Source organism: Pristiophorus japonicus, chromosome 16, assembly GCF_044704955.1.
Source record: "Pristiophorus japonicus isolate sPriJap1 chromosome 16, sPriJap1.hap1, whole genome shotgun sequence".
Classification (NCBI taxonomy): Eukaryota; Metazoa; Chordata; class Chondrichthyes; family Pristiophoridae; genus Pristiophorus; species Pristiophorus japonicus.
Window position 1 is genome coordinate 2,899,489 of NC_091992.1, and position 12,998 is coordinate 2,912,486.

Genomic DNA, 12,998 nt, shown 5'->3' on the forward strand with positions numbered 1-12,998 from the left:
CTAAACCTTTCGGGTGGACGTAAAAGATATCATGGCATTATTTTGAAGAGCAGATTAGTTATCACCAGTGTCCTGGGGCCAATATTTATCCCTCATCATTAATCATCCTTAAAACAGATTATCTGGTCATTATCACATGGCTGTGTGTGGGAGCTTGCTGTGTGCAAATTGGCTGCCGCGTTCCCTAAATTACAACAGCGAGGACACTTCAAAAGTACTTCATTGGCTGTAAAGGGCTTTGGGACGACCTGAGGTTGCGAAAGGCGATACAGAAATGCAAGTCGTTCTTTAAATGACGAACCCTCTGCTGTGACGGTAATGCAGTATTTCGAGTGTGTCCGCCTGCTCTTCAACTCAGCACAGGTGCGCTGTGTAAACTGGCAACTGTGCCACGGAACGTCTCCTTACCTAAAGGCTCCTTGATGTGACCCCTGCGACCCCACTTTGTCCGAAGTTCGACTGGTTTGAACCACAGCACGTCCTCTGTAAACACAACACCTCCCTTTACAATCGTCAACAGGCACGAGCACGGAGTTATGTCAAATCTTTTCATTTAATTCCAATATCAAACACTCCCGGGGCAGGTACAGGGGGTTAGATACAGAGTAAAGCTCCCTCTACACTGTCCCATTAAACACTCCCAGGGCAGGTACAGGGGGTTAGATACAGAGTAAAGCTCCCTCTACACTGTCCCATCAAACACTCCCAGGGCAGGTACAGCACGGGGTTAGATACAGAGTAAAGCTCCCTCTACACTGTCCCATCAACCACTCCCAGGGCAGGTACAGCACGGGGTTAGATACAGAGTAAAGCTCCCTCGACACGGTCCCATCAAACACTCCCAGGGCAGGTACAGGGGGTTATATAGAGAGTAAAGCTCCCTCTACACTGTCCCATCAAACACTCCCAGGGCATGTACAGGGGGTTAGATGCAGAGTAAAGCTCCCTCTACACTGTCCCATCAAACACTCCCAGGGCAGGTACAGCACGGGGTTAGATACAGAGTAAAGCTCCCTCTACACTGTCCCATCAAACACTCCCAGGGCAGGTACAGCACGGGTTAGATACAGAGTAAAGATCCCTCTACACTGTCCCATCAAACACTCCCAGGGCAGGTACAGGGGGTTAGATACAGAGTAAAGCTCCCTCTACACTGTCCCATCAAACACTCCCAGGGCAGGTACAGCACGGGGTTAGATACAGAGTAAAGCTCCCTCTACACTGTCCCATCAAACACTCCCAGGACAGGTACAGCAGGGGTTAGATACAGAGTAAAGTTCCCTCTACACTGTCCCATCAAACACTCCCAGGGCAGGTACAGGGGGTTAGATACAGAGTAAAGCTCCCTCTACACTGTCCCATCAAACACTCCCAGGACAGGTACAGCAGGGGTTAGATACAGAGTAAAGTTCCCTCTACACTGTCCCATCAAACACTCCCAGGGCAGGTACAGGGGATTAGATACAGAGTAAAGCTCCCTCTACACCGTCCCATCAAACACTCCCAGGGCAGGTACAGCACGGGGTTAGATACAGAGTAAAGCTCCCTCTACACTGTCCCATCACACACTCCCAGGGCAGGTACAGGGGGTTAGATACAAAGTAAAGCTCCCTCTACACTGTCCCAGTTCTTGGGGAAAGAGCAAGGGAAGCAGGACTAATTGGGTAGCTTTTCCAAAGCACTGGCACAGACATAATGGGCCGATTGGTCTCTGTGCAGTAAGATTCTATGTGTCTAACTGTGCAACAGCACGAGTAAAATTCTGCTTACGACTTCATCTGGTCCTTGATGCAGAGATTCGATCGCAATGGGACATTCCGGCTCCTCTGCCTACCAGAGCCGCGCAGCCCCTTTAACCCACGTACCTGGCGCAATGCCGGGACGCTGCTCAGGGGCATCTCCTGGCACCAAACGGCAAGCGGGCGCGAGGTCGCGTTCTCGGCTGCGGACCCAGAACGGCTCCGAAGAAATTCCCGGCCGTTATTTCAGGTTAGCATCTCTTCTCCCCACTCCCCGATCCCAGCTACTTCCTACCCCACCCCCCCCCACTTATCCCGCCCCCCCCCCCCTTCCACTTCCCTCCCTCGCACCCCCGCCCCCGTGCTCACCTCGGCTGAAGAACATGTATCGAGCCACCGAGGTTCTGGTCAGGATTTTGAAGGGATGGCCGCTCAGGGTGATTCTCTTGACGATGACTCTGTCAGGGTCGACCTTCAGCACAGAGCCCGTTGCCATCAGGTCCTGCATGCCTGCGATCCAATCAGCAGTCAGCGTAAGACACCAACACAGAGTGATCGACTGACGGGACCAGGAACTATGTTACACCTAGTCCCCCGCCCCCCGGAACAGGCAATGTGCCCAGGAACGCGTCCATTCGCTCCGGTTACCACCCCACCCCAGTACCTCATCTCCGAGTGGCCACTGCTCACCGGCGAGTGCTGGGAGGCTATTCCACCACGTGGGATTCGCAGTCTGTTTTGCCCCCACCCAGCATCCAATCACGGCGTCATGCTCGCTGGGCAGCAGCGATTGGTTCGTTTCCCGCGCACCAACAATGGGGCACTGAGGCCAACTGCGAGCTCAGCTCGCGTGCAATCCTCGCTCCCCGAGCCTGGAGCCGCCTGGTCACCGTCTGCACCGGATGTGCCAACAGGTGAAACCTAGGTCACCGGGCCAGAGAGCCGCGGGAGCTCGGCACGTGCAGCGACAGTCACCCCCAGTTACAGCTGGATACAGCGACTGCCGCGGTATATCTCACCCCCCCCACCCCGCATTCACGCGCCCCCCCCACCCCGCATTCACGCGCCCCCCCACCCCGCATTCACGCGCCCCCCCCACCCCGCATTCACGCGCCCCCCCCACCCCGCATTCACGCGCCCCCCCCACCCCGCATTCACGCGCCCCCTCCCACCCCGCATTCACGCGCCCCCCCCCACCCCGCATTCACGCGCCCCCCCCACCCCGCATTCACGCGCCCCCCTCCCACCCCGCATTCACGCGCCCCCCCCCACCCCGCATTCACGCCCCCCCCCCCACCCCGCATTCACGCGCCCCCCTCCCACCCCGCATTCACGCGCCCCCCCCCCCCACCCCGCAGAATCATTGCTTACCGTTGGCTCGTTGTTTGAACATCAGCACGGAGGCGGAGGGGAAGGTTATCGGGCTGTACACGGTCCCCACCACAGTGGCATCGGAACGCAGAAACCGCTCATACTTGAACTTGTTGGCTGCAGGAGGAAGGAGAGAGTTAAAGAAAGGACCAACTGCTCTCGCCATCGGAGTCCCAAACCACCTCACAGCCACTGAATTATTTCAAGTGTCGTCACTGCTATGTAGACAAACAAGCGAGTTCCGTACAGCAACATCCCACAGGCAGCAACATGACAAATGACCAGTTACTCGGCTTTTGACGGCGCTGGTTACAGGAGGAACGTTGGCCCCAGGAACAACTCCCCAGCTCTCTGTGCCAATAGTAGCCAAGGGATTGTTTATGTCTGCCCTCTCCTCGGTTTAACATCTCATCCGAAAGCCAGCACCTCCGACAGTGCGGCGCTCCCTCAGTACTGCCCCTCCGACAGTGCGGCACTCCCTCAGTACTGCCCCTCCGACAGTGCGGCGCTCCCTCAGTACTGCCCCTCCGACAGTGCGGCGCTCCCTCAGTACTGCCCCTCCGACAGTGCGGCGCTCCCTCAGTACCGCCCCTCCGACAGTGCGGCGCTCCCTCAGTACTGCCCCTCCGACAGTGCGGCACTCCCTCAGTACTGCCCCTCCGACAGTGCGGCACTCCCTCAGTACTGCCCCTCCGACAGTGCGGTGCTCCCTCAGTACTGCCCCTCCGACAGTGCGGCGCTCCCTCAGTACTGCCCCTCCGACAGTGCGGCGCTCCCTCAGCACTGCCCCTCCGACAGTGCGGCGCTCCCTCAGTACTGCCCCTCCGACAGTGCGGTGCTCCCTCAGTACTGCCCCTCCGACAGTGCGGTGCTCCCTCAGTACTGCTCAAGGCCTCTCCCGACAGATGACCCTGGTACTCCCCAGCACCCCCCTGACCTGCAGTGTGTTGTGAATAGAGAGGAGGAGCCCGGAATCGCCTGCAGCCACAGTGGAAAATCATCTCCTCTTTGGACCTGATGGGCTCAGCGTTACTTGCGTGTCTCCTCAGCAGGAAATGGACAACTGACATCTGGAAAAGAAAGAAAAACCTCAGACTCCGGGCTTGGTGCCCAAGGCCCGTCCCTCCCCAAACATCCGCCTCAATTAGACCCAGCATGAAAGGCGCAGATCCACGGAGAGCAGAGGGGTGAGCAATCGGACAACACTCTGCCTCCACAAGGCACCCCTCAGGTCTGTCAGTGTATTACACTGGGGTACAGTACTGGTGGGTACAGGTCTGTCAGTGTATAACACTGGGGTACAGTACTGGTGGGTACAGGTCTGTCACTGTATAACACGGGGGTACAGTACTGGGGGGCACAGGTCTGTCACTGTATAACACGGGGTACAGTACTGGTGGGTACAGGTCTGTCACTGTATAACACTGGGGTACAGTACTGGTGGGTACAGGTCTGTCACTGTATAACACTGGGGTACAGTACTGGTGGGTACAGGTTTGTCACTGTATAACACTGGGGTACAGTACTGGTGGGTACAGGTCTGTCACTGTATAACACTGGGGTACAGTACTGGTGGGTACAGGTCTGTCACTGTATAACACTGGGGTACAGTACTGGTGGGTACAGGTTTGTCACTGTATAACACTGGGGTACAGTACTGGTGGGTACAGGTCTGTCACTGTATAACACTGGGGTACAATACTGGTGGGTACAGGTCTGTCACTGTATAACACTGGGGTACAGTACTGGTGGGTACAGGTTTGTCACTGTATAACACTGGGATACAGTACTGGTGGGTACCGGTCTGTCACTGTATAACACTGGGGTACAGTACTGGTGGGTACAGGTGTGTCACTGTATAACACTGGGGTACAGTACTGGTGGGTACAGGTGTGTCACTGTATAACACTGGGGTACAGTACTGATGGGTACAGGTCTGTCACTGTATAACACGGGGTACAGTACTGGGGGGTACAGGTCTGTCACTGTATAACACGGGGTACAGTACTGGTGGGTACAGGTCTGTCACTGTATAACACGGGGGTACAGTACTGGGGCGTACAGGTCTGTCACTGTATAATACGGGGGTACAGTACTGGTGGGTACAGGTCTGTCACTGTATAACACTGGGGTACAGTACTGGGGGGGTACATGTCTGTCACCGTATAACACGGGGGTACAGTACTGGTGGGTACAGGTCTGTCACTGTATAACACTGGAGTACAGTACTGGTGGGTACAGGTCTGTCAGTGTATAACACTGGGGTACAGTACTGGTGGGTACAGGTTTGTCACTGTATAACACTGGGATACAGTACTGGTGGGTACCGGTCTGTCACTGCATAACACTGGGGTACAGTACTGGTGGGTACAGGTGTGTCACTGTATAACACTGGGGTACAGTACTGGTGGGTACAGGTGTGTCACTGTATAACACTGGGGTACAGTACTGGTGGGTACAGGTCTGTCACTGTATAACACTGGGGTACAGTACTGGTGGGTACAGGTGTGTCACTGTATAACACGGGGGTACAGTACTGGGGGGTACAGGTCTGTCACTGTATAACACTGGGGTACAGTACTGGTGGGTACAGGTCTGTCACTGTATAACGGGGGTACAGTACTGGTGGGTACAGGTCTGTCACTGTATAACACTGGAGTACAGTACTGGGGGTACAGGTCTGTCACTAACACTGGGGTACAGTACTGGTGGGTACAGGTCTGTCACTGTAACACGGGGGTACAGTGCTGGGGGGTACAGGTCTGTCACTGTATAACACCGAGGTACAGTACTGGTGGGTACAGGTCTGTCACTGTATAACACTGGGGTACAGTACTGGTGGGTACAGGTCTGTCACTGTATAACACGGGGGTACAGTACTGGGGGCACAGGTCTGTCACTGTATAACACGGGAGTACAGTACTGGTGGGTACAGGTCTGTCACTGTATAACACGGGGTACAGTACTGGGGGGTACAGGTCTGTCACTGTATAACACGGGGTACAGTACTGGTGGGTACAGGTCTGTCACTGTATAACACTGGGGTACAGTACTGGTGGGTACAGGTCTGTCACTGTATAACACTGGGGTACAGTACTGGTGGGTACAGGTCTGTCACTGTATAACACGGGGGTACAGTACTGGTGGGTACAGGTCTGTCACTGTATAACACGGGGGTACAGTACTGGGGGGTACAGGTCTGTCACTGTATAATACGGGGGTACAGTACTGGTGGGTACAGGTCTGTCACTGTATAACACTGGGGTACAGTACTGGGGGGTACATGTCTGTCACTGTATAACACGGGGTACAGTACTGGTGGGTACAGGTCTGTCACTGTATAACACTGGGGTACAGTACTGGTGGGTACAGGTCTGTCAGTGTATAACACTGGGGTACAGTACTGGTGGGTACAGGTCTGTCACTGTATAACACTGGGGTACAGTACTGGTGGGTACAGGTCTGTCACTGTATAACACTGGGGTACAGTACTGGTGGGTACAGGTCTGTCACTGTATAACACTGGGGTACAGTACTGGTGGGTACAGGTTTGTCACTGTACAACACTGGGATACAGTACTGGTGGGTACCGGTCTGTCACTGTATAACACTGGGGTACAGGTCTGTCACTGTATAACACTGGGGTACAGTACTGGGGGGTTCAGGTCTGTCACTGTATAACGGGGTACAGTACTGGTGGGTACAGGTCTGTCACTGTATAACACTGGGGTACAGGTCTGTCACTGTATAACACTGGGGTACAGTACTGGGGGGTACAGGTCTGTCACTGTATAACGGGGGTACAGTACTGGGGGGTACAGGTCTGTCACTGTATAACACTGAGGTACAGTACTGGGGGGTACAGGTCTGTCACTGTATAACGGGGGTACAGTACTGGGGGGTACAGGTCTGTCACTGTATAACGGGGGTACAGTACTGGTGGGTACAGGTCTGTCACTGTATAACACTGGGGTACAGTACTGGGGGGTACAGGTCTGTCACTGTATAACACTGGGGTACAGGTCTGTCACTGTATAACACTGGGGTACAGTACTGGGGGGGTACAGGTCTGTCACTGTATAACGGGGGTACAGTACTGGTGGTTACAGGTCTGTCACTGCATAACACTGGGGTACAGTACTGGTGGGTACAGGTCTGTCACTGTATAACGGGGGTACAGTACTGGTGGGTACAGGTCTGTCACTGTATAACACTGGGGTACAGTACTGGTGGGTACAGGTCTGTCACTGTATAACGGGGGTACAGTACCGGTGGGTACAGGTCTGTCACTGTATAACTGGGGTACAGTACTGGGGGGTACAGGTCTGTCACTGTATAACACTGGGGTACAGTACTGGTGGGTACAGGTCTGTCACTGTATAACACGGGGGTACAGTACTGGTGGGTACAGGTCTGTCACTGTATAACACTGGGGTACAGTACTGGTGGGTACAGGTCTGTCACTGTATAACACGGGGGTACAGTACTGGTGGGTACAGGTCTGTCACTGTATAACACTGGGGTACAGTACTGGTGGGTACAGGTCTGTCACTGTATAACACGGGGGTACAGTACTGGTGGGTACAGGTCTGTCACTGTATAACACTGGGGTACAGTACTGGTGGGTACAGGTGTGTCACTGTATAACACTGGGGTACAGTACTGGTGGGTACAGGTTTGTCACTGTATAACACGGGGGTACAGTACTGGTGGGTACAGGTCTGTCACTGTATAACACTGGGGTACAGTACTGGTGGGTACAGGTCTGTCACTGTATAACACTGGGGTACAGTACTGGTGGGTACAGGTCTGTCACTGTATAACACTGGGGTACAGTACTGGGGGGTACAGGTCTGTCACTGTATAACACTGGGGTACAGTACTGGGGGTACAGGTCTGTCACTGTATAACGGGGGTACAGTACTGGTGGGTACAGGTCTGTCACTGTATAACGGGGGTACAGTACTGGTGGGTACAGGTCTGTCACTGTATAACGGGGGTGCAGTACTGGGGGGTACAGGTCTGTCACTGTATAACGGGGGTACAGTACTGGTGGGTACAGGTCTGTCACTGTATAACGGGGGTACAGTACTGGTGGGTACAGGTCTGTCACTGTATAACGGGGGTACAGTACTGGTGGGTACAGGTCTGTCACTGTATAACACTGGGGTACAGTACTGGTGGGTACAGGTCTGTCACTAACACGGGGGTACAGTACTGGTGGGTACAGGTCTGTCACTGTATAACACTGGGGTACAGTACTGGTGGGTACAGGTCTGTCACTGTATAACACTGGGGTACAGTACTGGTGGGTACAGGTCTGTCACTGTATAACACTGGGGTACAGTACTGGTGGGTACAGGTCTGTCACTGTATAACACGGGGGTACAGTACTGGTGGGTACAGGTCTGTCACTGTATAACACTGGGGTACAGTACTGGTGGGTACAGGTCTGTCACTGTATAACACGGGGGTACAGTACTGGTGGGTACAGGTCTGTCACTGTATAACACTGGGGTACAGTACTGGTGGGTACAGGTCTGTCACTGTATAACACGGGGGTACAGTACTGGGGGGTACAGGTCTGTCACTGTATAACACTGGGGTACAGTACTGGTGGGTACAGGTGTGTCACTGTATAACACTGGGGTACAGTACTGGTGGGTACAGGTCTGTCACTGTATAACACGGGGGTACAGTACTGGTGGGTACAGGTCTGTCACTGTATAACACTGGGGTACAGTACTGGTGGGTACAGGTCTGTCACTGTATAACACGGGGGTACAGTACTGGTGGGTACAGGTCTGTCACTGTATAACACTGGGGTACAGTACTGGTGGGTACAGGTCTGTCACTGTATAACACGGGGGTACAGTACTGGTGGGTACAGGTCTGTCACTGTATAACACTGGGGTACAGTACTGGTGGGTACAGGTGTGTCACTGTATAACACTGGGGTACAGTACTGGTGGGTACAGGTGTGTCACTGTATAACACGGGGGTACAGTACTGGTGGGTACAGGTCTGTCACTGTATAACACTGGGGTACAGTACTGGTGGGTACAGGTGTGTCACTGTATAACACGGGGGTACAGTACTGGTGGGTACAGGTCTGTCACTGAATAACACTGGGGTACAGTACTGGTGGGTACAGGTCTGTCACTGTATAACACGGGGGTACAGTACTGGTGGGTACAGGTCTGTCACTGTATAACACTGGGGTACAGTACTGGGGGGTACAGGTCTGTCACTGTATAACACTGGGGTACAGTACTGGGGGTACAGGTCTGTCACTGTATAACGGGGGTACAGTACTGGTGGGTACAGGTCTGTCACTGTATAACGGGGGTGCAGTACTGGGGGGTACAGGTCTGTCACTGTATAACGGGGGTACAGTACTGGTGGGTACAGGTCTGTCACTGTATAACGGGGGTACAGTACTGGTGGGTACAGGTCTGTCACTGTATAACACTGGGGTACAGTACTGGTGGGTACAGGTCTGTCACTGTATAACACTGGGGTACAGTACTGGTGGGTACAGGTGTGTCACTGTATAACACGGGGGTACAGTACTGGTGGGTACAGGTCTGTCACTGAATAACACTGGGGTACAGGTGTGTCACTGTATAACACTGGGGTACAGTACTGGTGGGTACAGGTCTGTCACTGTATAACACGGGGGTACATTACTGGTGGGTACAGGTCTGTCACTGTATAACACTGGGGTACAGTACTGGGGGGTACAGGTCTGTCACTGTATAACACTGGGGTACAGTACTGGGGGTACAGGTCTGTCACTGTATAACGGGGGTACAGTACTGGTGGGTACAGGTCTGTCACTGTATAACGGGGGTGCAGTACTGGTGGGTACAGGTCTGTCACTGTATAACACTGGGGTACAGTACTGGTGGGTACAGGTCTGTCACTGTATAACACTGGGGTACAGTACTGGTGGGTACAGGTCTGTCACTGTATAACGGGGGTACAGTACTGGGGGGTACAGGTCTGTCACTGTATAACGGGGGTACAGTACTGGGGGGTACAGGTCTGTCACTGTATAACACTGGGGTACAGTACTGGGGGGTACAGGTCTGTCACTGTATAACGGGGGTACAGTACTGGTGGGTACAGGTCTGTCACTGTATAACGGGGGTACAGTACTGGGGGGTACAGGTCTGTCACTGTATAACGGGGGTACAGTACTGGTGGGTACAGGTCTGTCACTGTATAACGGGGGTACAGTACTGGTGGGTACAGGTCTGTCACTGTATAACACTGGGGTACAGTACTGGGGGGTACAGGTCTGTCACTGTATAACGGGGGTACAGTACTGGTGGGTACAGGTCTGTCACTGTATAACGGGGGTACAGTACTGGGGGGTACAGGTCTGTCACTGTATAACGGGGGTACAGTACTGGGGGGTACAGGTCTGTCACTGTATAACAGGGGTACAGTACTGGGGGGTACAGGTCTGTCACTGTATAACGGGGGTACAGTACTGGGGGGTACAGGTCTGTCACTAACACGGGGGTACAGTACTGGTGGGTACAGGTCTGTCACTGTATAACACTGGGGTACAGTACTGGGGGTACAGGTCTGTCACTGTATAACGGGGGTACAGTACTGGTGGGTACAGGTCTGTCACTGTATAACACTGGGGTACAGTACTGGTGGGTACAGGTGTGTCACTGTATAACACTGGGGTACAGTACTGGTGGGTACAGGTCTGTCACTGTATAACGGAGGTACAGTACTGGTGGGTACAGGTCTGTCACTAACACGGGGGTACAGTACTGGTGGGTACAGGTCTGTCACTGTATAACACTGGGGTACAGTACTGGGGGGTACAGGTCTGTCACTGTATAACGGGGGTACAGTACTGGGGGGTACAGGTCTGTCACTAACACGGGGGTACAGTACTGGGGGGTACAGGTCTGTCACTGTATAACGGGGGTACAGTACTGGGGGGTACAGGTCTGTCACTGTATAACGGGGGTACAGTACTGGGGGGTACAGGTCTGTCACTGTATAACGGGGGTACAGTACTGGGGGGTACAGGTCTGTCACTAACACGGGGGTACAGTACTGGGGGGTACAGGTCTGTCACTAACACGGGGGTACAGTACTGGTGTGTCAGTGAGGATGTAGTCGGCGGGGGATTGCCAGCGGATGGATTACAGGAGCAGCATATCAGAGTATTGTAGTGAGCCGACTCCATTGGGGATTTCGCTCATGCTGTATTCCTGGCATCACTGCAACCTACATGTCTGGTTAGGTTTTAAGTCAAAGCCCAGAAATATCAAACACTTAGAGACGTTTATGGTCATAAAGATCAAAAGTACACAGCTCTGCACTATACCAGGAGCTGATTGTGGAACAATATCGACACCCCATCGATTACATCATTACAAATGCAGTCAATTAAGATCAATAAATTATTAAAATGGAGCCCCCCCCACTCTCCGACCCCCCCCCCCGCCCCCGCCACCTCCCCCCGTACCTTCTGTTCATGCGGCAGCAGGGTGAAGAGCACAAGGGGGGCCTCGGGTTTGAAACTCTCCATCACTGACACCGGCACGTTGCAGATATGGATGGTGACGTACCAGCCGGGCTGTGTGTGTAAATCAAACAATACAAGGGGTCAGCTCAAAGGAACAGGCCTGACGGTGCAGCAAGCAGCAGCCACAATATCAGCGCCCACTGTGGGCACCCAATAAATTACATTCCATGACTGAGCGATCTCCAGTTGCACCGGGCGATGTGGCTCCGAGCTGGACCAACTGGGAAAGTCCCAGGTCCTGATCTGTGACAGTCCACCATCTCCGCTGGTGTAGCAGAGAGAGGGGGGGAACCAGCCCGGGTTCCCGCTCGTGATTGCCACCGGCTGGAACACAGGCAGACCCGCACAAGACCCTCCCTCCCTCCCTCGGGGGCATAGCGTGCCACTCAGTGCATCAGCTCACACATGCTGAGGTACTGGAGTTGCCAGTGGAATCGTTCCCCAGCGAGAGTCGGCACCTCCTGGGGAGGGAAACGGCCCGGCACACACATGTACCGCGCAGTCCGCAGGTTGGTTCACTAAATTAATGGTGCTACAGAAATGCAAGTTGTTGTAAAATCGAACGGACTGGTGCGTTTAACTGAAATGCTGCAAAGTGTATTTAGTACCACGAGAGGCAGGGTTACAATCAGCTCACTCAGGATCTCCAATGGCAGAACACAAAGCAAGACTTGGATTTATATAGCGCCTTTCACAACCACTGGACGTCTCAAAGCGCTTTACAGCCAATGAAGTACTGTTGGAGTGTACTCACTGTTGTAATGTAGAACAGTCAGAGGACCCTGTAATACCCAAACACCGTCACAAATACACACAGGCCCTCGAATCAGTGCACAAGCCATGACATCTCATTCCTAGTGGGTTTTCCACCGTTAGATACATTTTAGTGCAGCCCAGGATGATGGTGAACCGTTAAACTATAAAGCAGTACATGCCCGCGCACACACAGCCAGACGTGGCACACACACACGCGCGCGCACACACACACACACACCACACACACAGCCAGACGCGGCGCGCGCGCACACACACAGCCAGACGCGGCACACACACACAGCCAGACGCGGCACACACACACAGCCAGACGCGGCACACACACACAGCCAGACGCGGCACACACACACAGCCAGACGCGGCACACACACACAGCCAGACGCGGCACACACACACAGCCAGACGCGGCACACACACACAGCCAGACGCGGCACACACACACAGCCAGACGCGGCACACACACACAGCCAGACGCGGCACACACACACAGCCAGACGCGGCACACACACACAGCCAGACGCGGCACACACACACAGCCAGACGCGGCACACACA

General features: G+C 54.1%; 1 protein-coding gene across 1 annotated transcript in view; it reads right to left on the reverse strand.

Moving 5' to 3' along the window:
- tsr1 (TSR1 ribosome maturation factor) overlaps positions 1 to 12,998 on the reverse strand; it is a 30,113-nt gene that overhangs the window by 4,271 nt on the left and 12,844 nt on the right. The window contains exons 10-14 of the mRNA XM_070856881.1: positions 11,611 to 11,721; positions 4,048 to 4,180; positions 3,111 to 3,227; positions 2,109 to 2,249; positions 409 to 483 (exon numbers count right to left, since the gene is read on the reverse strand). Coding sequence (XP_070712982.1) covers positions 409 to 483; positions 2,109 to 2,249; positions 3,111 to 3,227; positions 4,048 to 4,180; positions 11,611 to 11,721 — 577 coding nt within the window. The remainder of the gene's footprint in view (positions 1 to 408; positions 484 to 2,108; positions 2,250 to 3,110; positions 3,228 to 4,047; positions 4,181 to 11,610; positions 11,722 to 12,998) is intronic.